The sequence below is a fragment of the Periophthalmus magnuspinnatus genome, chromosome 8, assembly GCF_009829125.3.
Source record: "Periophthalmus magnuspinnatus isolate fPerMag1 chromosome 8, fPerMag1.2.pri, whole genome shotgun sequence".
In the NCBI taxonomy this organism is placed as follows: Eukaryota; Metazoa; Chordata; class Actinopteri; order Gobiiformes; family Gobiidae; genus Periophthalmus; species Periophthalmus magnuspinnatus.
In genome coordinates, this window is record NC_047133.1 from 7,774,635 (window position 1) to 7,800,730 (window position 26,096).

The 26,096-nt window shown below is 40.7% G+C and overlaps 1 protein-coding gene across 1 annotated transcript in view; it reads left to right on the top strand.

Annotated features, from left to right (window-relative positions):
* The first annotated feature begins 213 nt into the window (after positions 1 to 213).
* cacng2a (calcium channel, voltage-dependent, gamma subunit 2a) overlaps positions 214 to 26,096 on the top strand; it is a 123,072-nt gene continuing 97,189 nt past the window's right edge. Inside the window, exon 1 of the mRNA XM_033971496.2 lies at positions 214 to 1,895. Coding sequence (XP_033827387.1) covers positions 1,670 to 1,895 — 226 coding nt within the window. The 5' untranslated portion in view covers positions 214 to 1,669. The remainder of the gene's footprint in view (positions 1,896 to 26,096) is intronic.

The following is a 26,096-nucleotide window of genomic DNA, read 5'->3' on the forward strand; positions in this document are numbered from 1 at the left end:
TCATGCAGCGTGCACAAAAGCTTTTAAGGCACAGCGCAGCAGCGGCGGAGAGGCGCGGAGAGACGAGAGGAGAGAGGCAGCGGGCAGCGGGGAGTGTGTGAATTCCGTATCCCACCCCCTTCTTCCGCCGCCCCTTCCACAAACGTGCACACACAAAAAAAAGAAGCGGAATTAAAACATCTTCAATCGCTGCGGCAGACTGTGGGGCCTTCGGAGGCTGCAGACACATAACAGGAGAGGCGAAGCGAGCGGGAGACGCGATTTGGGGCTGAATCGCCAACGAACGAACGAACGAACGAACGAACGAGTGAACGGACGCGAGCGTGACACAGGCGCTTGATTGTGTAATAGATTTTTTTTTTTTTTTTTCCCAGAAGAAGAGCAGCAAAGAAGGAACCAGTGGAGGAGGGGGGGATTGCAACATTCAACATCGTTTATTTTCTTCGCTGTTTCATGGCGCAAGGGCTACAAGGAGAGCAGGAGCGTGTTATTCTCCTATCTACCACCAACACCACCACCACCACCACCACTACTACTATTATTACTACTACGGCTACTGCTGCTGCTGCTGCTACTGCTACTGCTCCTGCTCCTGCTGCTGCTGCTCCTATCCTGGCGTCCTCCTCCTCCACGGCACTGATTTACCCCCGGTTCTCCAGCAGCGGGAGGAAACCAAGCGCCAGCCGCGTCTGTGTCGAGTGATGCCCGCTCTGCCTCTGTCCCGCTCCGCACAAGAACAAGAAGAAGACCCCCATTTTCGGCGGAAAGCTTCCCAGAGCTTTAGGGATACATATGGAAACTGGCGACCAGAATTTTAGGAAAAAGGAATCTCCAAGCGGTTTATTTTTTGGTTTGCTTTCTATCTAGGCTGCTCATAAGAAGCTCTGGTAATTAATTAATTAATAAATGAATTGAGTCGTTGAGGCTTGATTTTACCCCACATTTCATTGTCTAGTTGCGTGCGTGTGTGCGTAAATATACAGATAGATACTGTAGGTAGATAGATAAATAGCCAGGGCTGATCATTTACGCGTCGTTGTGTCGGTTTTGATTTGGCTGCTCGCTCTTGTGTTCGCTCTAATATGAAAGATTCCCTCGCTGCTGTCTCTTTCCTCGCGTTCTTCCGTTTGATTCACGCCAGGACGCTGTAGTGGACAGGGTGACGTTAAAGCGCTAAACCCCACTAGTTGTTTTAAGGGACTGTTTAAGTGATTTAGGAGACGTAGAAGAGTCCGCGCGCCCGCCTCATGCCCGCGTGAACATAGGAACAGGTAGTTTTTAGGCCTGCCTCAGTTCAGCTTCATCTCAGTGCCATTTATAGTCACTGCCAGTCCGCGCGTAAGGACATCTCTGCGCCCCGGTTCAGCTGCAGGCCGGAGCCGTGTCCTCTCTGCACACGTCTGATTATTATTGTGGTTCAAATCCAAACGCCAAAAAAAAACAGAGAGGAGACACGAAACTCGGTCTTCCTCTCACCTCCCTAAACCCTGCGTCCGTTTTTCTCTGTTGAAGTCCTCACCCAAACGCAACCATAAGGTTCCTACCGCATCCTCCTCCTCCTTCCCTCTCCTTCCGCTCGAGTATATCCCGCTTTTTCGGTTTGGTCTGGTCCCGTAAATTTTCAAATATTTACTTCTTGTACATTAAGAGGAAAGGGGGTCCCCCTTTCATGGAATGCGGAAACATGGGTCTCTTCGACCGCGGAGTCCAGATGCTGCTGACCACGGTGGGAGCCTTCGCGGCCTTCAGTCTCATGACCATCGCGGTCGGCACGGACTACTGGCTGTACTCCCGCGGCGTCTGCAAAACCAAGTCCATGAGCGAGAACGAGACCAGCAAGAAGAACGAGGAGGTGATGACCCATTCAGGGCTGTGGAGGACCTGCTGCTTGGAAGGTGAGGGCTGACAGAGCGCGCACGTGTGGGGGTTACAGGCTTTTGGGGGACACGTGGGCGCACAGACACATGTTTAGTCTCTGAAAACAAGAACTTCTCTGTGGGTGCACGTGTTGGTCCTGTCAGGAGAATGACACTGGAGTTTTATTGCAGAACAGCTGTTTGTTTTTGGGGGTTTTTTTGGATTATTGGACACAACAGGCACGTGCTGTTTGTGTCACGTGAAACATGTCTAGCTAAAGTGCATTGATGTTTGTTATCTTACTGGTACTGGATAAACTAGTCCCATAAGGTTTTGGTTTTGGCCTGAGCGGGCGACTTGGGATTTGTAAGGTGGTGTTTGGTCCACAGCACTTTACAGTAGGCGTACCATGTCCATCCATGTGCTTACTCTGGATCTCTGGCCTCTTAACGTCCCCCCAAACTACCCTTTTGGTGTTATTATCCAGAGACGATCTTCTTATTCTTCAAAACTTCTCAAGAAAAGCGTATTCCATGTTGGGATTGGTTTTGGTCAGTCAGTATTTCCAGCAAGCCCATTCTTTTCACGTTACCTTACACGAAAATGAAAATACACTGGGTTTTTTAACATATAAACATAACCGTGGTCTTCAAATACACTGTTTCCTAGTACTTTTCTGCATAAATAGTAGTTTTTCCCTGCAGGTGTAGTGTTCTGAGTGCAGTTTGGGTCAAATACACAGACATATGCAATAGTTTAAAGATATAACTCATCGGCGGGATGTTTTGGTCGAACAAGTCGTCAAAAACAGCCCTATAAGTCTTTGTGATAATCTAACAAAACATGTCCTCGTCGCTGCAGATAACGGACAAGTCTGACACAGTTTTCTACAAGTAATAGTAAGTAAGTGTCATAAGTAACAAAAAAATACACCAGTCCCATGTTACACTATTTCCTGATCTGTTCTAATGTTGTTTCCTCATCACAAACAGACCTGGAGCTGTGTTTTGTGTCATTTGCACATGTTTAATGCACAAATCCTGCATATTTAGCCTGAGAAAACTACCAATTCATGACATCACAAGGTGGAACAGAGCATTTTGAGCTTTGGGGATGTACACAGACTTACTCAAACTTTTGTGAATGAAACAAAACACAACTCCAGGTCTGTTTTTTTTTGAGGAGGAAACAACATTATTACATGGTCCACATCATATAATATCGGAGCTTGTATACAGTACTCAGATTGGCTCAGATTTTTGTTAAATATCGGTAAAGTAATATCAAAGTATGTGTGGGATTTTAATAGTAAGTGTTTTGGACGTGAATGCATTGATGGGATATTAGAAGGCTGTCATTCTCTGGGACATTTTGTAGTACTGTATTTTCCGGAGTATAAGGCACACCAGAGTATAAGTCACGCCGGAGTATAAGTCACGCCGGAGTATAAGTCACGCCGGAGTATAAGTCACACCGGAGTATAAGTCGTTCCGGAGTATAAGTCACACCGGAGTATAAGTCGTTCCGGAGTATAAGTCACACCAGAGTATAAGTCGTTCCGGAGTATAAGTCGTTCCGGAGTATAAGTCGTTCCGGAGTATAAGTCGTTCCGGAGTATAAGTTGTTCCGGAGTATAAGTTGTTCCGGAGTATAAGTCACACCGGAGTATAATTTACATTGGAGTATAAGTCGTACTAGCCAAAAATGCATAATAATGAAGAAAAAAACATATATTACACATATAAATCGCATCTGAGTATAAGTCGCACCGGAGTATAATTTGTTTTTGTAAATTTCAATTAAAAAATAAGTTCTTCGTTGTTGAAAAGTTGTAAATGTTAGTGTCTTGGTTGAGTTAGTTGGTTTAAACTGGTTTTATCCTGGTTGGTGTTTGGTTTAGTCCTGGTTTAGTCCCTTTAGTTTTAATGCTTGTTTAGTGGTCTGATTTAGCCGTTTTTGCTCGTCTTTCTTTAACACTTATTTCAAGTACAATATTTATGTATCTGTACTTTACTTCAGCACATTTCTCAGTGATACTTTTTACTTTTACTTCACTACATTCGAGCGAAGTATTTGTACTCTTTACTCCACTACATTTTCGAACAGGACTGAAAAGTAAAAAGTACTTTTCATATGATTTGAGGAGTTATTTTGACCATGTTCGCGGTAACATCCTGACTAAAGTTTTCAAGTTGAAGCTTCGCCTTTGAGCAAACGACAATAACCACACAAAATTTATAAGAAAAGTGAATAAATTGACTCGTATTGTTACTGCTGACCAAAATATGTATCAGTTTGAATCAATATCACTACATTTACACTTAAACTAATGAACAACAAGCTGATTTTTTCATGTGATACTTTTAGTTTTACCTGAGTAACATTTTCCCTCTATATCTGTATTTTAACTTAAGTAACAAAATGGAGTCCTTCATCCTCGTCTGTTTATTTCACACAGTATAATTCCATGCGTCCAACATGGCAGACGTCGTGCTACTTAACCCGTGCGTAACCTCTGACATATTGATCCGCAGTGGGTCTGTGTGTTTGGTTTAAGTGCAGACTTTAGCTGTTGTCGCGGGGGGTTAATGGATTGAACGTAAGGACATATTAAAGGGGATGTGTGAGGGAGTGGCGGGTCACTTTCACAATGGCTCCGTCCGATCCATAGGGCGTCAGGGGTCAGCGCACAGGGGGCTGGACCGACGCAAGAGACTCAGTTACATCTACTCGAGGAGCGTTATGAGCAAACAGTACTTTTACCACATAACGCATTTTAGTAAAGACGCTGTACCTGATTTTTACCCTCTTAAAAACGTGAAAAGCAGAACTAGCTCATTATAAAGTCGTTTGCAATGGTCCAAAGTTATTCCTCTCTTACTTTATGCATTCAGAACATCCTATTTACTCACCACGATGAGTTTATAAGCACTTTTAGCAACTCTCAGAGACCAGAGCGGCGCAAACTAGCATGCTAACTTATACTTCCTGATTAGCGGCCAATGAAATGTTTTATAATGGTATTCAGCAGACGTATTTTGACCTCAATGTTTATACAATATATCTGTACTGGGATAAGGCACATTTAGCTCAAATACACGGGAAAAATCTGGTACAGGGATTTTAATGTTTGAGTTTTTTTGCTTTTTTTCTGAAGTAACATGAAAGTCTGTGAGTGATAAGTGCGTTTATTAAATAATTTTGTGACCCATATCTTCTGAGAGTAATACATTTCTCAAATTGTAAGCATCATTTTGTGGAATTACTTGATTTTGGGTATTAATATGCTTTGTCAGATTACATTAAATATAAATTATACACCTGGATTTTTGTACGTTTGACTCCGTTTATATGTTATACGATCATTTTTGCGCTGAAATTGTTGAAAATTTGGGTTTCATGCAGCTTACCTTGAAATATGATGTACTGTGTGTGTGTGTGTGTGTGCGCGCGTATAAATTTGCACGTCATATTGTTGAAAAGACCTGGATCTGTCCGTTATTTAATGTTTTGCCGGTCAGATTATATATACTCTAGATCAGGGGTGTCCAAACATTTCTCATTAAGGGCCACATATAAAAACACAGACAAAGCCGAGGGCCGATTGAGGGCCATAGACTGGTCGGCAATACAGCGAATACTTCAAATCTGTGTTATTATTGCAAGTTAAACTGAACCACTAGACCTTTATTCATACTTACATCCTCAGTGGGACACATTAAATATTTGATACGGGCTTGTTAAAGTAGATTTTCAGAAATGTACAGTAAAAAGTATTATTTAAGGTAATATGGGACAATTCACCTGGAAGCTTGAGGGCCAAGAAAAATTGGTCTGAGGGCTGCATTTGGCCCCCGGGCCACAGTTTGGGCATGCCTGGTTTAGATCAAGCATAGACTGTATAAAGAAGTGGACTAAGTGAGTGTGACCCATAGCATTCAGCTCCAGTCAAATGAAACTCATCGAGGTTAGAACGGCAAATTTAGAGCCGAGTTCCACATTTGGAATCCCGACCGTGTGTATCATAGCAACCAAAGAGCCAATCAGGAGCGAGGCTGGTTCAGGACTCTTAGCAACACTGTCAATCAAACCTGTTGCTAACGCTAATGGGAGCGGCCGCAGGAAAAGAAGGCGCCTGATTGGTCTGTTATTAATGTACGTATCTTGAATCACGGACAAAATCGCGAAATAAAAACACCAGGATCATGTAGCGCGGGTTAGTACGAAAAGTTTAAGATCAAAATGACGAGTCTGACAGCAGCAGTTACAGAGAGAGGGGCCACAGTTTTTCAATGTAAAGTGAATCGGAGCCAGAGTAACGCAGCAGCTAGCAGGTTAGCTATGTCCATTTATATATACAGTCTATGAGATCAATTCAAAACTATTACTATTACTCAAATAACAATGTTTTTTTTAAGAAATGCGTGCAGTTCTTGTATCAGTTTATCCGTTCATATTTCAACCCTCAATCTTACACGAATCTTCCCGAACAAAATCCCGATTTATACACACAAACTTCAAACCTAAAGCAATATATAAACTCTCACGCCGTACTTCCGGTCCTCCACTGTAAACCCACATCACATCTTATACTTATACATGTATTTTTATAGTGCACAGCTCCTGCAGAGGGTGAAACCAGCTCCACAAAAAAAAGTGTTGCATAAACGCCTCCCACTCCACTCCACAGACCCGGTCCAACATTTTGAGCCATGAAATAATGAAATAATATTAATATCTTCAGTGACTGCAGTAAAGAACGCCCCGGCTCCATATATCAGCCTGATCTATTGGCAAAACGATTTACAGGTCAACCCCTAATTAAGCTCAGTGCTGGGGCGCGATCCCTTTAAGACCACCCCGCCCTCTGTTTATTTCATTAGCCGCGCTTTATAACATGTGACCTGCGTTTTAAGCGTATACTTTCGTCATTACGTACGATTCAGAAGGTGTTTGACCGTGTATAAAGCGATAGGAGGGCGGGAGGAGGGTTGACAGCTGTGACGGGGGTAGATTTTAACGCGGTCCGACACGCGACCTTTGGTGTCACCTGATGTGCGCACGCCGAGTACTTCCTGGGTTGTCAAGTGGAGTCGTTAACCTGCAGTGTGGGACAGGCGGATCTTTAATGACAGTAGAAGGAGGTATATCAGGAAGTAGATCGTAACCTAGGGGTTGTTTTGGAGGTTTGAGTTTGATGTGAAATGGTGTTTTCAGATTCTTGGATGTAATGACGTTGTGGTTCCAGATGGGGGCAGTAGACAGATTTTCCGATTGATTACATTGCATTTTGCCGTGAAATAACCGGAAGGTAAACACACAAATGTCGATCGGTTCTATCAGTGACTAGAGCAGTGCTGGAAAAAGTACGCAATTTTGTTACTTGAGTAAAAGGACAGACACTAGAGAAACAAAAAATACTCAAATAAAAGCAACACCTGACAAAATCGACTGAACTATTAGTTTAGAAATGTACTTAAAGAGTAAAAAGTAAAAGTATTTCATCCAGATTTTGGGATCTAAAACAACTTAAAATGTGCTGATTTTGATTAAAAAATAAATAAAAAATTGCTGAATTTTGTTCAACAGAAACAATTAAATCAAATCTGTTTTTATTTGTATATTTTTGTTTGCTTGAAATATGAATGTGTTAAAAATACAGTAAACTCTCAAACAAACAATCTCAAACAATAATAATAATAATAATAATAATAATAAAAAAAAAACTTTTACTTTTTAGTCCAGTTTGGAAACATAGTGGAGTAGAAAGTACAGATACTGCTCTTAAATGTAGTGAAGTAAAAGTGAAAAGTACCCGCTGTAAAATGTACTTAAGTAAAGTGCAGATACCTTAATTGTTTACTTACATGCAATACTTTTACTACTTTTACTTTGTTACGTTCCTCCATTGTTCTAAACCCCACAACTGCTAAAGGAGCTCATTGTTAAGGTGATATTTCTGCACTTGGTCAGTTTCTTTCTGTCTTCATTTGGAGTTTGTTTTAGCAAATTTATAATGGATTGTCAGAATATTGTCAGAATATTGTCAGAATATTGTCAGAATATTGTCACACATGATCTGACGGTCGCCGGTTCGAATCCCGCTCTCGACATAAATGGATAAAAGGCTGCGACAAACTAAACACCATTTTACTTGTCAACTTGTTAGCAATTATTTCTGTTTTGTCCAGTAGTCTACCTATACATCGAGTGTGCATTAAATCTCCATGGAGACAAGCAGTTGACTGAGTCTCAACCAGAAAAGTTACATAGTGTACTTTTAACTAAATACATAAAAAATAACAAATACAGTTTTTTATGGATTTATACCTCTACTACTACTTCTACTTCTATTACTAAGCCTACTACTATTTCTGCTTCAAAGGTTGTCTAGAATTTCACCCAATGACTACTACTACATCTACTACTAGGCCTACTAATACTTTAATTGAAAGCTTATCTAGAATTTTGCCCAATGACTACTACTACTACTGTTACTACTACTACTACTACTACTACTACTACTACTACTAAACCTATTACAATTTTTATTTCAAAGCTTGTCTAGAATTTTGCCCAATGACTTCTACTACTACTACTACTACTACTACTACTACTACTACTACTACTACTACTACTACTATTACTTGTACTACTACTACCACCACCACTAGGCCTACTACTACTACTACTTTTATTACTAAACCTATTAAATTTTTTACTTCAAAAACTTAGAATTTCACTTCAAAACTAGAATTTTGTCCAATAACTACTACTACTACTACTACTATTACTACTACTACTTCTCCTAGTCCTACTATTACTTTTACTACTAAACCTATTACAATTTTTTACTTCAAAAATTTTGTCCAAGGACTACTACTACTACTATTACTACTACTACCACTACTACCACTACTACTACTACTACTACCACTACTACTACTATTACTACTATCAAACCTATCGCAATTTTTACTTCAAAAGCTGTCTAGAATTGTATCCAATGACTACTACTACTACTACTACTCCCAGTCCTACCACTACTACTACTACTACTACTACTACTACTACTACTACTACTCCACCTACAACCATTTCTACTTCAAAGCTCATCTAGAATCTTGCCCAGTGCCTCCACCTCCAGTGTGAGCTTGTACTTGTTGACTTCAGGTGTTGTTACAAACCTGAGCTGACTGAGAATAACTAAACACAGTCTAATTACTAACAGTGCAGTACCAGTACGACCGTCCCATACTCTGCTAACCTGAAGTCAGTTGTTAAAAGTACATTAGCTCGTTCCTCCGCAGGTCCCTGTGTTCTCTCGTATCAAAGCGGCGTCGTACTTGTTTAAATCTGTAATATTCAGACGTGAATGAGAGTTGACATGGTTTGGCTTTTTATTCTAATGATAAAAGGTGCGCTCTCGGCTTCGGGCTTCACCTTTGCTGTTGCTGCTATGTTCCTTCGTGCTTACACTTTTTGAGGACAGATGTAGACCTGAATAATAAAAACACCAATCAGGTACAACAAAAGGACACGATGTACAAAGAGGAGGAACAGGTTTGAAGACGTTTAAAGGGACTATATCACGGAAAAAATGACTCTTGTGAGCTTTACGCTGTGTTAGAATGCTGTTACCGCCGCAAAAACATACTGGAGTTGTGTTTTGTTTCATTCACACATGTTTGAGTAATGCTCCGTTCCACCTTGTGATGTCATGAAGTGGTAGTTTTCAAGTAAATAGTTAACTTATACCTTTTGTTTAGTAGAGATGGGTAATTCCGGGTCTGAAATGATCCAAATGATTCTAGTGAAGGTGTGTGGAGTTTTAAAACACAGCGGAGCACTTCCTGTATTACCACATGATGACATCACAAGGTGGAACAGAGTGTTTTCAGTTTGAGAGAAGAACTCAGCCTGAATATGCAGGGTTTGTGTGTTAAACATGTGTGAACGAAACAAAACACAACTCCAGGTCTGTTTGTGATGAGGAAACAACATTATAACAGATCAGAAAATAGAGTAATATGGAACTTTAAAGGCGCACTATGTAACTTTTCTGCTTGCGTCCATGGAGATGTTAACATTAAACACATCTATTTTGCATTTTTTCCAATTGCTGGCTAGAAAACACACTGAAAACCAGAGAGAGTGGGGTCACCTCTTCACAGATCTGACCTGTAACTCGACCTGGTGCCGTCACCCGCTTGTCTCCGTGGAGATATTATAGCTTTAACTGTAATGCTCAGGGTAACGTTTAACATATCTCGCTTGCGTTTATTCAAATACAAGTTAAAAAAATACACTCTTACTGAGGGCAAGGTCGCCTCTCCGTAGATGTGATCTGTAACTTGGCCTCCACCTGCTTGTCTCCATGGAGATAGATACGCTTAATGATTAAAACATTCCAGACAGAGCAAATATATATCTGTGGAGACAACCATGTGGCTGGCTTTCTCAACCCAAAAAAAGTTCCATAGTGAGTCTTTAAGCTTAGTCATTTGCCTTGAAGGTCAGCTGATTATGGGGATTTTCAAGACCGATACCGATACCGATATTTTAGAATACAGAGAAACCAGTGGCAGATCATCTTTACTGTTATTTCTGGATGATACAAAGGCTGATTTTGGTAATTTTACCCACATGGTTCTCATTTGAGCTTAGTACAAATTCATTTATGACCTTGTTTTACTTCAAACCGAATAAAAATAACAGTGTCGTCATATTTTTGCTGCAAATGCTGCCTCTTTGGTAGCATCACAAGTTATTTTTCTGTCTTAAAAACATTTAAAAAAAAAAAAACTAGTCCATTTTTAACAGTTTGCAGTGGCCCAAAGTCATTCCTCATTTCCCTTATGCATCCAGAGCATCCTAATTATTCACCATGATGAGTTTATAAGCACTTTGCGCAACTTTCAGAAACCAGTGCTGCCGTGACGATAAAGCTAACAACGACCCGCAACCTAATAGTGCACTTCCTGATGATTGGACAATAAAACGCTTTCTTAAATGGACTTATTTTGAGCTGCTTATAAAACACATACTAAAAATAAATACGTAACTGTCCAGGTAAAGAATTTGTCCTCATTGTTGTACTTAAAATTGAATAATATAAAGGTGTAGTCACATTTTTGCAGTTCCCTCTCTGGACTAAAGAGTTCAAATACAGCTTTATTCGTATCTTCTGTGTATATTTTGGCAGCTGGTTGGAAAAACAAAATATCGCCCTCTGCTGGAGATTTAAGGTCGATAGCCGCTATGCTAAAAGTGCAAATATCAGCCCGTTTTATCTAATCTAACGTCTAATTTACCTGTAACTGGCCTGTTCTTTAGATTTCTGTGTACTTTGTGTATTTTTTTTCTTCAACGCAAAAAAAAAGACACTCAAAGATTTTACACTTTATACAAACAAGCACTTTTTCACTTCTGTAGCCGTCCTGGGGCAGACTGATTGAAATGGGGCTGCCGTTCTGCGCCATCAGCCCCTCCATCACTCACGCATGCATACGCCACATTCAGACATAGGCAAGGCGGGTGAAGTGTCTTGCCAATGAGCACAACAACAACTGACATCAATAATAACGGCTGATTTTAAAATGGGACAATGCATTTCTGTAATTTAGTTCAACTCAAACTCAATTTCGATACTAAAGAACAGACTTGATGCTCCATACTCAATACTGATTCTGATACCACGATGATTCTTTAGACGATAGAACGTGATTTTCAGCATTAAATGATTGTACTTTCTTTTATATTCCCATGTGGCTTTATATCTGTGTAATCCCTCAGTGTCCAGGTAGGTCCATAGTTGTCCATAGGTGTTTACTAGTCTATGTGCCTTATACTTGTTCTGATACAGCTCAAGATCACTCTAAAGCTTCAGGAAAGGTTCATTTCTGTCCTGTGAATGTGATTTTTTAGTATCGATACCCGCTCAAATGAGTATCTAGTTTCGATACTTGTTTTACTATCGTTTAGTGTCAGATTTTTGATACTTTTGACAGCTCTAGTTGGGTGTATTGCTGTTTCTGATGTCGGATTTTTCCTGTTTTACTGTTTCACACAGCGTTCCGGTTGCACAAACTTCGCCCACACCTGAGTCCACTTAAAAAAAACCTGTGCGCCTCCATTTGAGTGTGTGTGTGTGTGAGTGTGTGTGTGTGTATGCGTGTGTGCGCGTGTGGGGCTGGATAAAACATGTACCAAAACTGCAAATGCTGGCTCTCAACTAGCATCACAACTTAAAGGAGCTTTACCTGATTTTTACTGTCTTAAAAAATGTGAAAAAAACAATCTAGTTCACTTTAAACAGTTTGCAGTGGTACAAAGGTATTAAATACTACTACTACTACTACTACTACTACTACTACTACTACTACTATTCCTCACTTACCTCCTGCATTCAGAGCATCCTAACTATTCACCCTGATGAGTTTATAAGCTCTTTTCACAACGTTTGCGAACCAGTGTGGAGTACTATTGCCGTGATAAAGCCAACAACAAACTAACAGCCTAACAGTGCACTTCCTGATGATCGGGCAATAACATGCTTTCTAATTAGATGCAGACAGCACGCAGTGGACCTATTTTGAGCTGCTTATAAAACATATACTAAAAAAGAGCTCATGGGTTTCACCTTCCTGTCATATGAAACATTTTGAGGACTTTTCCCTATTCAGAAAGTATGATGTTTTGTTTTAAATTGTCAATCGCTATGGCAATGGTCAAAATTATGATTCATTCTGAAACCCATCCCGCTAATGAAACTAGTCCACATCACATCAGGTTTGTGAAGTTGTAGCGTACAGTTTTGTATTAAGTTTTTGTATATTTATGGAGAATTGTCGTGTGGGAGCATGGGTGATGTAGGCTCGTGGGCGGAGCCTTGTACAGAATCTCACAGCTAACCATAAGGAGGGTTGGAATAGGGCATAAGAGAGATTGCTAGATTACTCAAACGTGCATCTTTAGGCATGTTTTTGATGAGGGAACAACGTTATAACATGGTAAAAAGCTAAAAAAATACTCTCTCTTTGAGACGGAGATACGTGATATGAAATTGGATTGTGAAAATCTCTCTGTCCGCCCTGTTCATCTTCCCTTTATCTGCCCCCGTTGGTTGATTTTGTTCTAATATCACTTCTCCAAATCTAAATAGTAGCTCTAATTAAATGTACTTTGCTTTTTGAGACCCAATTTCCTGCGTCGGAAGTGGTTTGAATTAGCTCTGAAATGACCTGGTTGGCCCGGTTTCTGCTCCGCTCTTCTCTCGGACATAGCGCACAAAATCTGGCTTTTCTATGCTGCCATTTTGATCCTGCTCGGAAAACAAAAGGACGATTGTTCCCCTCGTAAAGCGCAGCACGCACACACACGCACATTGACACACACACACACACACGGACACAGACCCAGCTCGGATCTCTCATCTTCACTTTTGTTTTGTTGTTTTGCCAATTACAAAATAATGTGTGAGAGGAAAGGCCGGTCACAGTGTCCCTCCAGCTGTGAAAAATCCATTATCAATTCATGTTTGAAATCGCAGACGCTCAGATGTAGTCCGTGTATTGGGGCTAAGTCGTTCGTATGCGGCTCTGTGGATGGGGCGGGTTAACTGAGGACGCATGAGCGAAATGTTAAAGCTGCACGACGCAACTTTTCTGGTGGGGGGTCTGCCACCTGCTCTTCTCCGTGGAGATGTTCAAGGCGCTGCACCGGATTTTTACTGTCTAAAAAAACATGGAAAACACAAGTTATTCTTCTACTTTTGCAGTGGTCCAAAGTTATTTTTACTTTACGCATTAGAACATTTTGATTAGAGTTTATAAGCTGACAATAGCTAGCATGCTAACGTGCACTTCCTTGTTATTTTGACCTCAAGAGGCACTTAAACGCAGTGGTCCATGTGTTGTGAGCAGCAGTAGATAGAGGCAAAGAGAGGTTTAGGGCAAATGGTTGTTATACAGAACGTACACACACACACCAGCACCGCGCCAAAACACACACTCAAGGCGCACATGGACGTAACACTTTCACAGGATGCTCTTTTTGTTTCTGTTTTTTCTCCAAAGATCATGATCAAGATGCATGAGTCCAGGGCATGAGGAGGTTTTCTCTTTTAGTTTGATGTGAATCTGCAGTAGCGGCTTTGGACCGTTGTTACACACAGCAGAGAAATGGGACTTTATCACCGGGAAGAAGCTACTATTTATTAACTGAAAACGATTTACATGTTTTTTTGAATATTTAACCATTCTTAAATAATAAAATTTTGCATGAATTAAATGTACATATTAAATTACCATTCAAATATTTTATTATAGGCCAACGAGTGAGCAAAGTTCTCCACGTAGGTTTAATGTGAAACACGTCTGTGGAACATTCAGCTCCTTATTAGATCTAACCTCTTGAGAACTGAGCTCTTACGTGACATGGCTTTATTAATTTTTCTTCGTTATTTGGGCTGATTAGCACGTGATGAGTGTAAAAATAATTATCTTTTGACATTATGTGAAAAACGATGTGAGGACATTCGTTGTACGTTTTAATGATTTTGATAGAACACAATAAAGTCCGTCCATCCATCCATTTTCTTCCGCTTAACCGGGGCTGGGTCATGGGGGCAGCAGTCTAAGCAGGGACTCCCAGACTTCCCTCACCCCAGACATGTCCTCCAGCTCCTCTGGTGGGACCCCAACGCAATAAAGTCACGTTTGAATAATGTTCAAAGCTATTTATTAAGTGCCTGAACAAGCAACATTTTTCCTCGGTGTAAAAACAAAATGAGAAACGACAACTGTGCCTCTCGGAACAATGTGGCTCATGTGAAGTGCTGCTGACAGGAGCAGGACGACACATGCCTTTAACAAAATCCATCTTGAATCTAAACTATAATGTGTTAAACTCTTCTGTCGCCTTTAAGTGGCAGTTTAATGACCTCATATGTGGACACCAGGAATTTGTAGAGAAAAAACTTGTATTGTGGCCTAGACAACCCAAAAACCCAGGTAAAAAGGAGGCTGGACTTGTGCTGTTTAACTTAATCGCCTTAGCATTGCGCCCCCTAGAGGACGCTGCATCAATTGAGCATCATCTGCGCAGAATGACAAGACAGAGAGGCCTTTGTCTGTTCTGGGGCAAGACAACTTTTAGCTCAAATACATGGGAAAAATCAGGTACATGGTCTTTAATTCTTTGGCGTGAATGTTCCAGAGCACTGCATTAAACATATCAGATCTTTATAGAGGCGCCCCTGTTCACAGTAAGACCGCAGCACAGTGCAGCTTGTTATATTATCTTCTTGTGTTGTTGTTTACCACTGTGTTATTTCTAGGTGACGTCTGCCACCCCCTCGTCTCCAAGTGGATATAGTCATTATGGTGACAGGCCTCTATGTAAATGTGGCTTTTAAACATATGGACTTTGACTTGGACAGAGGGGGAGCAGTCTGTGAAATGGGGAAAGTTAAAGGTCAAATTTGAGGCCGTTTCCGTCAAGTGTTCCCTGGAGAGGCATCGCTTTCCCTGTCATCCAAAACGCACTAAAAACGTCTCGGGGTGAGGAGCAGAGAGCCCAAATCTGGAACCGTTACGATCAACTGATACGCTAGGATTATCTGCCACTATTTTTAGGACTGGATTCGCTTTGTCATTTTGGAGATTAATGATCGATGGAGTCTTAGTCCACCAAAATTTGTACTTGTAGACTACTCATGTTATTTAGAGCATAAGGATTTCGATGGGACAACAGCAGAAATGAGAAGTGAGAGAGTGAGTCCTGAAGATTTGGTGTTTTTTGATATTTATTCGTAAAAAGTCAGATTAAACTCATGATTCTCAAGTGTATTCTCTCTCTATATAAGTACATTGTTTCCTAGAAATTTCTTCTACATAAATAGTAGTTTTTGCATGAGCTCCCCCTGCAGGTGTAGTGTTGTAAGTGCAGTTTGGGTCAGATACACAGAGATTCGCAATGGTTTTGAGAGCTTTGGCCACGCCCCCTTTTTAGTCCAACAAGAATGTCTTTAGTAAACTATATCTCTGTATATTTTTGGGTAATTCTGCTTCTTGTGAGTTGAAATGAAATATGTTACAATAAAGACCGAGTTTCTCTCCATAGTTGTTGGGGATATTATGCCATTTAGATTTTTGTTTTAGCTTTTTCCCATGTTATAACATTGTTCCTTCATCAAAAACCTGCCTGAAGAGGTTTTAAATGTCATCCATACATGTTTGAGTAATTTAGTGATCTCACCCAGGCCCTATTCAAACCCGTCTATACAAAAACATGATACAAAACTGTGCACAGCAACTTGACAAATCTGATGTGATACCCATCGTTTCTGTACTTAAATGTGCACTATGAAAACTTTTCTGGTGAACATGGAGGATATGTCACTTGCTTACCTCCTTGGAGATAATGTTTTGAAATGTTGCACAGTATGGCATTTAACTTACCTATTGCCGTGGAGACAAAGCCAGCCAGGCAAAGTTCCAAGTCAGATAAAATGATGAGAAATGAACTTAGGGTAATGTAGCCATGGTTCAGTGTTGTTATCATGGTGGGAGGAGGGAATGTCCGCTGTGAGAGGTGGGACTGATGCTGCTGATGCCATCTTTGTGATCTTATTGCTAGGCATGGTCACATAGACTGTATCTATAAAGGGACATAGCTAACCTGCCACCACGTTCCAAATAGGAAGTGATCATGGACACACTCCCCGTTCCATTGACTCTGGCTCCAATTCACTTTACATTGGAAGACTGTGACCCCTCTCTCTGTAACTGCTGCTGTCAGACTCATCATTTTGCTCTTAAAATGTTTGTATTAACCCGCTACATGATCCAGGTATTTCACTATTTTGTCCGTGATTCAAGCTATGAACTTTAATAACAGACAAATCAGGCGCCTTCTTTCCTCGAGGTCACGCCTGCTAGTGTTAGCAACAGGTTTGACTGACAGCGTTGCTAAGTGTGCGCTCCATGCTAAATCAGCAGTGCAGGCATTAAGGGACGTTACCTTCAACAGCCTCTCTCTGGATTGGCTCTTTGGTTGCTACGATACTCGCAGACGAAATTCCAAACATGGAACTCGGCTCCAAACTCACCCCTCTAACTGCTCTAGCCTTGATGACCTTCATTTTACTGGAACCGAACGCTGTGGGTGACGTCACACTCACTTACTGTTCTGTTTTATACAGTCTTTGCTTGATCACGATAACACATTTTGAAGTGCAATATATAAAGTAAATATAGACGATAAACGATAATATTGAAACCAAAATTATCCCCCCAAAAAGTATTCTAAATATTACAACAACTGTTTAAAAAATGATCTGAAAAAAATGAAGAGCTGAATGAAACACTTAAGTAATTAGTGTTCATAAAATAAATTCATAATTCAATCTTCTTCAGCTCAAATCTCATCGTACAACAGAAGAATAACCCAAAATTTCTCAGTACTACAAAGAAAAAGTACCCACGATAAATATTCACACGCAAAAAGTATTGTGTTCCATGTAACTTATGCTAAAGTCGATATAGTGATCAACGGGACACACCTACTGGTCAGCACTACCTTATCTGGAGGATTTGACCTGTGGTGCATGTTTTTGTGTCCTTGGGCAAGACGTCTATTTTGCCTCTCGATGGCTCAGACTGGAGGCCTCACTTTCCCCAGTCTATACCCCAGAAGTGGTTTGCAGTCATTAGCTGTGGCTTGAATAAATATTGGTTGTACTGCAGCAGTAGGTATCTGGGCTCTAAATGTTTTGTTTTTGATGAAGAAACAAAAGTATGAAAAAAACTGAAAAATTCCCTTTGCGCGCTGTCAAGCCTCACACAACTTCATATCTTCGCCGTGCAGACATGTGTGTTACAGATGAATTGGACCCTTGAGGCTTCCATACCCCCACCCCCCTCCTCCTCCCGTCCTCCTCCTCCTCCCCCCTCTCCCTCCTTGTCTCTATCTGGGACAAGAGTGCTCCCGCCCCCGGACGCTTAGCCAGGTGTAGCGTACCGCATTCGCCGCTAATCTGAGGCATACATCTTCATTATTGTGCGCCCCCTGGCCTTGGCGTTTGGCGCTGCAGTGGTCTCTTCAGTTTGGGACGTGTTTTTAAAAGGGGGCGAGCTTGGGTGTGGGAGGAGCGCGGGGATATGGTGATGATGGAGGACCAACAAGATGGCCGATGTTTTGTCTCTATTACGGTTTAAAGTCGCTGGTTGGTTTGGGCCATGATTCAAGACTAAAGACGGTGTAGAGCACAGGCCTGACACAGCAGCAGTGCAGTGGGCCGCTGCTGTGGGTAACGTGTATATGAGAGCAACAGACAATGAATTTTAATAAGATAATAAAATAGAACAAAAGCTCCCATTTTCCATCCAGAATACACATTTCTTCAATACTTCCTGAAGATCTGAGTTTGTTGAGTCACCAGTGAAAGTCCCCAAATCCAAAGGGGCGTGACTGACAGGTGGATTAGCCAATCAGGGACAAGCATGGTGCCTTCATATTGGAAAAAAAACATGGCAGATTTATGAAGAATCAGTTTTGCATGATACCGTGATGAGATGAGATCAATTTAGATTTTATTTGTTAATGACCAATGAGCTCCTTTGTTTCTCATGTGTCACTGAAACAAACAAATCTGATTGGATGATCGTGTTTGACCAAGTTTGAGATGCAAACGGAGGACGTAGGGACCAGACCAATATCAATCTGTGTAAAACAATGCAGAGAGAGCTCATTCTGGATGGAGCTGGAGGAAGTGTCTGGGGTGGGGGAAGTCTGGGAGTCCCAGTTTAGACTGCTGCCTCCTTGAAGAAAATGGATGAATCATTCTGGATTAAAACATTTTCATACTATCTTCATTAAAGGTGCACAATGTAACTTTTCTGGTACTGTCTGGAGGCGGGATTGCTTTGCCTAGAATGTTTTTTTGGGGGGGTTTCTTTGTTTTTTATTGCTACACATATACTTTCACCTGGCTCAATGAAGATACACTTTGGAAAGGCTTTGGAAATGCATCACCGTGGAACATTTCAAGCAAAGCAATAACACCTCCATGGAGCCAAGCAGGTGATGAACCCTCTACTAGAAAAGTTACATAGTTCACCTTAGAGCTCGACGGATATGGGGTTTTTCATGGTTTTGATGAGCTCAGACAATATTCTTGGGGCGATACATAGGACCGATTTTGAGCATTTCTACCCACATGATATGATTTGAAATGGCAACAAACGTATTTCACTGCAAATCCATCAGAAAGTGGTGTAGTAACGTTTTGAGTAGTGCCCTTTTCGCATTAAAGTGTTCAAATGAAGCTGAAAACCAAAACAACAAATCGACCCATGCAAGCGTCAGATCGATATATCGGCCAATCAATATATCAGTCTGTATCTGGGTCTGTAGTGCACATTTACATACGGTATTATAGCCATGCCTTTACATCCCTGCCTCAGTTCGTGGTTGGCCTGCGGTCTCTCTGTAGTCCACCGCGAGCCTTAATCCAGGTCACAGCTGTATGTTGGTGGTACGGGTGTCATAATGCTCCGTAATGCCACTTTAGTTCCGGGACCTCGTAATCCTGATCTGATCCTGACATGAGACTAATCCCTGGACTTGATCCGGGAGAGTGAAGGGCCATGCTTCAGTTCATGTGACATACAAAACTAGAGATGGACGATATGGGTTTTTTCGTGGCCGGTGGTGATAACAATTGTCTAGAATTGAGAGAAATCAATGTCTTGGGGCTGATTTATAGGGCAGATGTTGATTAGTTTTACCATATTCTGTCGTACTGTTCTATATATGAAGCTGGAACAATATTTTTTGGGGTCAGTATTTATCAAGTGTACTTTTTCTGCGAAATTTTTTGGTTACTTTTTGGCAATATGATAAGATTTAAGCCGTAAAATTTGAATAATTAACTTGTGTGACTCATTAAAGATGCAAACTAATGACTAAAGTGTTTAATTCTGCTGTTTATTTATTGCAGCTCATGATTTTTAACAATATTGTAGATTTAGAACAGTTTTTGTGGCTTAAATCCGCTCTTGGGTTTTGTGTCAGTGGCATAAATTAGTTTCCATATCATCGTTCATCGTGTATATTTACTTCAACGATATATTAAACTTCAAAAGGCCGACCTATAACAGAGCAGTGCAGACAAATTTAGTGCAGTACCCATTTTCAACTAACGTGTTCAAACCATAGACTGTATATATAAATGGACAGAGCTAACCTGCTAGCACTTCGGGCTCCATCGACTCTGGCTCCAATTCACTTTACATTGAAAAGCTGTCACCCCTCTCTCTGTAACTGCTGCAGTGAGACTCGTCATTTTGGTCTTAAAATGTTCATATTAACCCGCTCTAAAGCCATGAAATATAATGAGCTTTTTGCAGCGGTGGAAGAAGTACTCAGTGTTGTTACTTGAGTTAAAGTACAGATATCAGCGCAAAAAAAAAATCTATTCACCTCAAATAAAAGTAAAAGTATCACATGAATTGACTCAAGTATTAAAGTACCTGTTTAAAAATGTACTTAAGGAGTAAAAAGTAAAAGTTGAGAGTGGCAGGAGCTCCGTTGGTAGAGCATTTGTCCACTGACCTGAAGGTTGGCAGTTCGAATCCCGAGCTTGACATGAACATCATCACTGACTCACAGGTTGACGATGCGATTCCCGCTCCTATAGATGAATCCTGTCATTGTGTCCTTGAACAAGACACTTAACCTCCCTCACCCTGTTAACCCAAGTATTGTGCACACAGTTTGAGATAAGACTTCAAATGTTGTGGCTTTGTTAAAACATTCGTGTTGTATTTTGTTCAATAGAAGCAACTAAATCGATATTTTTTTGTAGCTGTTTATATTTCTTTATTTTGTTTCCTCAAATTGTGAACCCTCAGCCTTTTCAGCAGGTCTCAAACAATACTCAAAAATACTTACTTTTCAGTCCTGTTCAGAATTGTAGTGGAGTTAAGTGGACTTAAAATAAAGTACCAAATACCTAAAATGTGTATTTAACTTCAGTACTTTGCTACTTTTACTTTGTCCACCACAGGCTTTTTGGCTGTTTTGATAAAACCGGTCACTATTAGAGCAACATTTAATATTTAAGACAATTCAATTCAAGGCAATAATTGGGAAAATCCGCAGACGTTATCAGGGAGAACGCAGGGGGGCCATGTTGGAAAAAAAAAATCCCATACAAACTAGATACTCCCACATGGAGCCGATCTGAATGTGCCTCATATCGAGACGCCCACAGAAAACAGGAGTGAGAGAGTGTGGTCGGGCTGCAGGGCCGTGGGAGTGCTCTGAAAACACAGCCATTTTACATACTATACCCACACCACGGCTTCCACGTATGCATCACTTCATTTAAAGCCACAGTATGTAACATTTTAGCCAGAAAATAGACTAATGTCGTTGTGTTCATTGCGCTGAAAAACTTGCGCACTAATCGTGAGCTTGGGGCTGTGGGCTTGCGTCTCCACAAACCTGACTCTTAGTTGGCGTGAAGGAAGAAAAGTCGTTCTTTTGGTTATAATCTTCCGCAGTACAGGCGCCATGGAGACACAGGGAGGGCATCTGACACACAATGTATTTTAAAAGTCTTATATTACTCAAAACTGAACTTTTAGCCATGTAAAAATGTTGTTACCTTCTCAAAAACATACCTGGAGTTGTGTTTTGTTTCATTCACACACGTTTGAGTAACCCTTTATTATTAGTCTGTCACATCTCTAGCTCAAAATGCTCTGTTCCACCTTGTGATGTCATCAAGTGGTAGTTTTCAAATTAAGAGCTGCCTTTTACCTTTTAATTTAGTAGAGATTGGCAACTCCATGCTTGAAATCATCCAAATGATTCTAGTGAAGGTGAATGGGGTTTAAAAACACAGTGGAGCACTTCCTGTATTACCACATGATGACATCACAAGGAACATAGTGTTTTCCGTTTGAGAGAAAAACTCAGCCTAAATATGCAGTGTTTGTGAGTAATACCGGCCCTTTAAGATCTGTAGAATGCAGTGAACATTGATACCTAGTTGGATTTGTTACCATAGCAATTAACAACTCAAAACAAATCCCGTGTTTTCAAAGTCCTCAAAATGGAGCCTATATATAAAGAGGAAGCTGGAGCGTGGTGAGTGAGGTGGGCCAGGATCTCCCAGGAGCCGCTGTGCCTTATAACTGCCTGTCTGCTCTGATTTACCGGGGTTATTTTTAGCGGCTGTTGGGTGGGGTCTATCTTTATCCAACATGACCAGGGAACAAATCAATACGCCGCTCAACCCGGCCTGGTCTGTCCGTGCACGCCGCCCTGTGATTGGCTCAGGCGCGTCACGTGATCAGCAGTGACCAGACAGATGAGTGACTGGTTGGAGCTGGTGGTGGAGTCAAGAGTGGGTCAGTTTAGATTTATACTAAAGTCGTGGGAGAAGAACGATTTATCGAAAATGAGTAGAAATTGCAGTTTGAGTTTCAACAATTAAATCCCAAAGACTCTGCAAGGAACAAAATGTCTTCATGTTCTGAAAGATAGATGAATATAATGTTTCTTCATCACAAACACGCCTGGAGTTGTGTTTTGTTTCATTCACACATGTTTAACACACAATCTCTGCATATTTAAGCCGAGTTTTTCTCTCAAACTGAAAACACTGTTCCACTTTGTGATGTCATGTGGTAATACAGGAAGTGTTCTACTGTGTTTTTAAACTCCACACACCTTCACTTGATTTAAACTCTGGAATTGGCAGTTTCTACTAAACAAAATGTAAAAGGTTGTAGCTGTTACCTTCAAAACTACCACTTCATGACATCACAAGGTGGAACAGAGCATTTTGAGCTTTGGAGACAGCGACAAAAGTGATAAAATGTCAGATAAAACTAGATATCTTGTCTTGAAAACATATACCACTGTCCAAGAAATTTAAACTTACAATAAAAAAATAAAAAAATAAAAATACTTTAAAATTTCATTTAAAAAAACTGCCATTATTTTGTGTTAATTCAAAAGATCAAAACTGAAAGAAAATCACACAAATAGGGCAGAATTGGACCTTTCTTGATTATTTTTAAAACAGTCTTGAGCCATTTCAGAACTAGTGTAAGACCAGGTAGTAATACTCAAGAAACACATTTTGTATCATGATTGTGTTATCGAGTAGTATTGTCACGGTACTAAGAAATAGACTCGATACTTGATACTGATTCTGATACCACAATGATAATAAAAACAATCTTTCTTTAGACAGTAGAATGTGATTTTCAACATTAAATGGTAGCACTTTCTTTTATATTCCCATGTGGCTTTATATCTGTGTAATCCCTCAGTGTCCAGTAGGTTCCATAGTGGTCCATGGGCGTATACGAGTCTATGTGTCTTATACTTGCTCTGATCATAAACTGTATAAAGAAGTGGACTATGGGAGTGTGACGTCACCCATAGCGTTCAGCTCCAGTCAAATGAAGCTCATCGAGGCCAGTGGTTATAGCGGTGAATTTGGAGCATATTTGGAATTCCGACCACAAGTATCATAGCAACCAAAAAGCCAATCCAGAGTGAGGTTGTTGAAGGTAACGCCCCTTCCTGCCCACACCGCTGGTTTAACAGGGAGCAGGCGCTTAGCAACACTGTCACATCTTTATTTATGGACACAATAGCAAAATAAAAAGCCCTGGATCATGTAGAGCGAGTTAATATGAACATTTTAAGACGAAAATTACAAGTCTGACAGCAGCAGTTACAGAGAAAGGGCTAAACGTTTTTCAGTGTAAAGTGAATTGGAGTCGATGGAGCTGGATAGCGCGTTAGTTATTTCCATTATATAAACAGTCTATGCTTCTGGTACAGCTCAAGATCAGTGTAAAACTATTCAGGAAAGGTTCATTTCTGTCCTGTGAATGTGACTTTTTTAGTATTGATACCCGCTCAAATAAAGGTCCAGTTTCGATACTCGTTTTAGTACTAGTTTTTGCGTCTGATTTTCGATACTTTTGACAATCTAAGCTTTTATTTCACCGCAGCCTGTATGAGAAAAGCACATCTGGATGAGCAGCATGTTGGTTCAGTTCACTCTGGTTCTTTCCGTGCAGCTTTTGTTTCAGTCCTCTGTGCTCTCTGTTGGATGTGCATGTTAAAGTGCCTCCCATTGCCACTGGAGTTTGCCCGGGATGCCGTCTGATTACACAGAATTGATCCTGGTACAATGAAAGTGTAATTACATCGCGGTTCCACTTGGCCGCCCCGCGTCCCCTAAAGCCGTCAACACATCCCACAGACCACTAAATGATCATTAACTACAAATGCAACCCATTCATTTTAAAGCAGCGCGATTCAGTGTCGTTTCTTTCATTCTTTTTCTCATTCGAAGAAAAAAAATAAAAATAGGGGCAATCTGGCTTTTGATTAATTGTTGGTGTCTGCGGTGGAGTTCATTTGCAATCTATTACTGTGTATTTGCTTTGTGTCAGAAAACAGAGCGAAGACACTGCATCATCCTGGAGTTTGGGGAGAGGAGGAGGGTTTCCATGGATACGGAAAAGATACAATAAGGAATTACCATAGACTGTATAAAGAAGTGGACTAAGCGAGTTTGGTTTGACATCACCCATAACGTTCCACTTAAATGTAGCTCATCAAGGCTAGCAGTTATAGGGGGGGAATTTGGAGCGGAGGTCCATGTTTGGAATTCCGACCGCGAGTATCATAGCAACCAAAGAGCCAATCCGGAGCGAGGCTGTTGAAGGTAACGCCCCTTCCCACCCGCATCGCTGGTTTAGCAGGGAGCGGGCGCTTAGTAGCACTGTCAAACCTGTTGCTAACGTTAGCGGGAGCAACCTTGAGAAAAGAAGGACTCTCATTTGTCCGTTATTAATTGCCATATCTTCATTTACAGATATAATAGTGAAATAACCAGGATCGTGTCCATCCATCCATTTTCTTCCGCTTATCTGGTTTCAGGGCAGCAGTCTAAGCAGGTACTCCCAGACTTCCCTGAGCCCATACACGTTCTCCAGCTCCTCCGGTGGGACCTCAAGGCCTTCCTGGATCTTCCCCGGAAGGGAAAGCAAACAACAAAGCAACTTCTCCATCATGTTCTCCACTAGATCCAAGTTGTTTTCACTGATAACAAGGACAAGGACAATTATAGAACAGCTGTTTAAATATGGAACTTATTCATAACATTAAAATTATAATTATTCATATCCAGAACATTTTTAAACTGTTAAACTGATATAACCGCAATTAATTTGGCCATGATAATCGTGACATCAAATTTTAATATCGTCCCATGTCGAGTGTGAGCATGGGCGACGTAGGCTTGTGGGTGGAGCTTTTAACAGTAAGGAGAGTTCAAATAGGGCCCAGGAGAGATCGCTAAATTACTCAAAAACGCATAGAGGACATTTAAAAACTCTTCAGGCAGGTTTTTGATGAGGGAAAAACGTTATAACATGGTAGAAAGCTTAAAAAAACCAAAACAAAACTCAACGATTTTTGCACAAAACATCCTCTTTAAGGTGATGTGTTACATAGAACTTCAGAGCTTTATCGGATATTAAACGTTTTTTTTACATGATTTACACCAGATGCCCTTCCTGCACCAACCTTTAACCATTGAGTTGTACGTCTAGAGACTTGGTTCATATCCAGACGTGTGTTGATTGAATCTTATGGAGCAGGTTGGACAGATGGACCTCTGCAGTGGCTTAATAAACTCACTCAGAGACGAGGAGGTGCAGACACAGACATTACCACCTCTGCTTTGGCCTGTTAGCGCTCAGCTGGAGAGAAGGACAGACCGAGCCAGAGCCTCTTCAACACTCTACTGCCCCCTATGGGTCTGTGCGAGCAGGCAGGTTACTTGTTGAGTTGTATAAGGCTGGATATGGGGAAATATCAACTGAAACATAAGTATTGTGATTTATGTTTTAATAATCTGTTCAAAGTTTCAATCTGAACTGATAAACTCATATGAGAGTCGCATTTCAGCAGTGGCAGAAGAAGTACTCAATTTTGTTACTTAAGTAAAAGTACAGATACCAACGCAAAAATTAAAAAATAAAATAAAATACGTAAAATTAAAAGCATCACATGAAAAAATCTACTTAAGTAATAAAGTACCTGTTTGAAAATGTTCTTAAAGAGTAAAAAAGTAAAAGTATTTCACATGACTCTATAGTTTTTTCTATCTGTTTGTATTTATTTTTTTATTT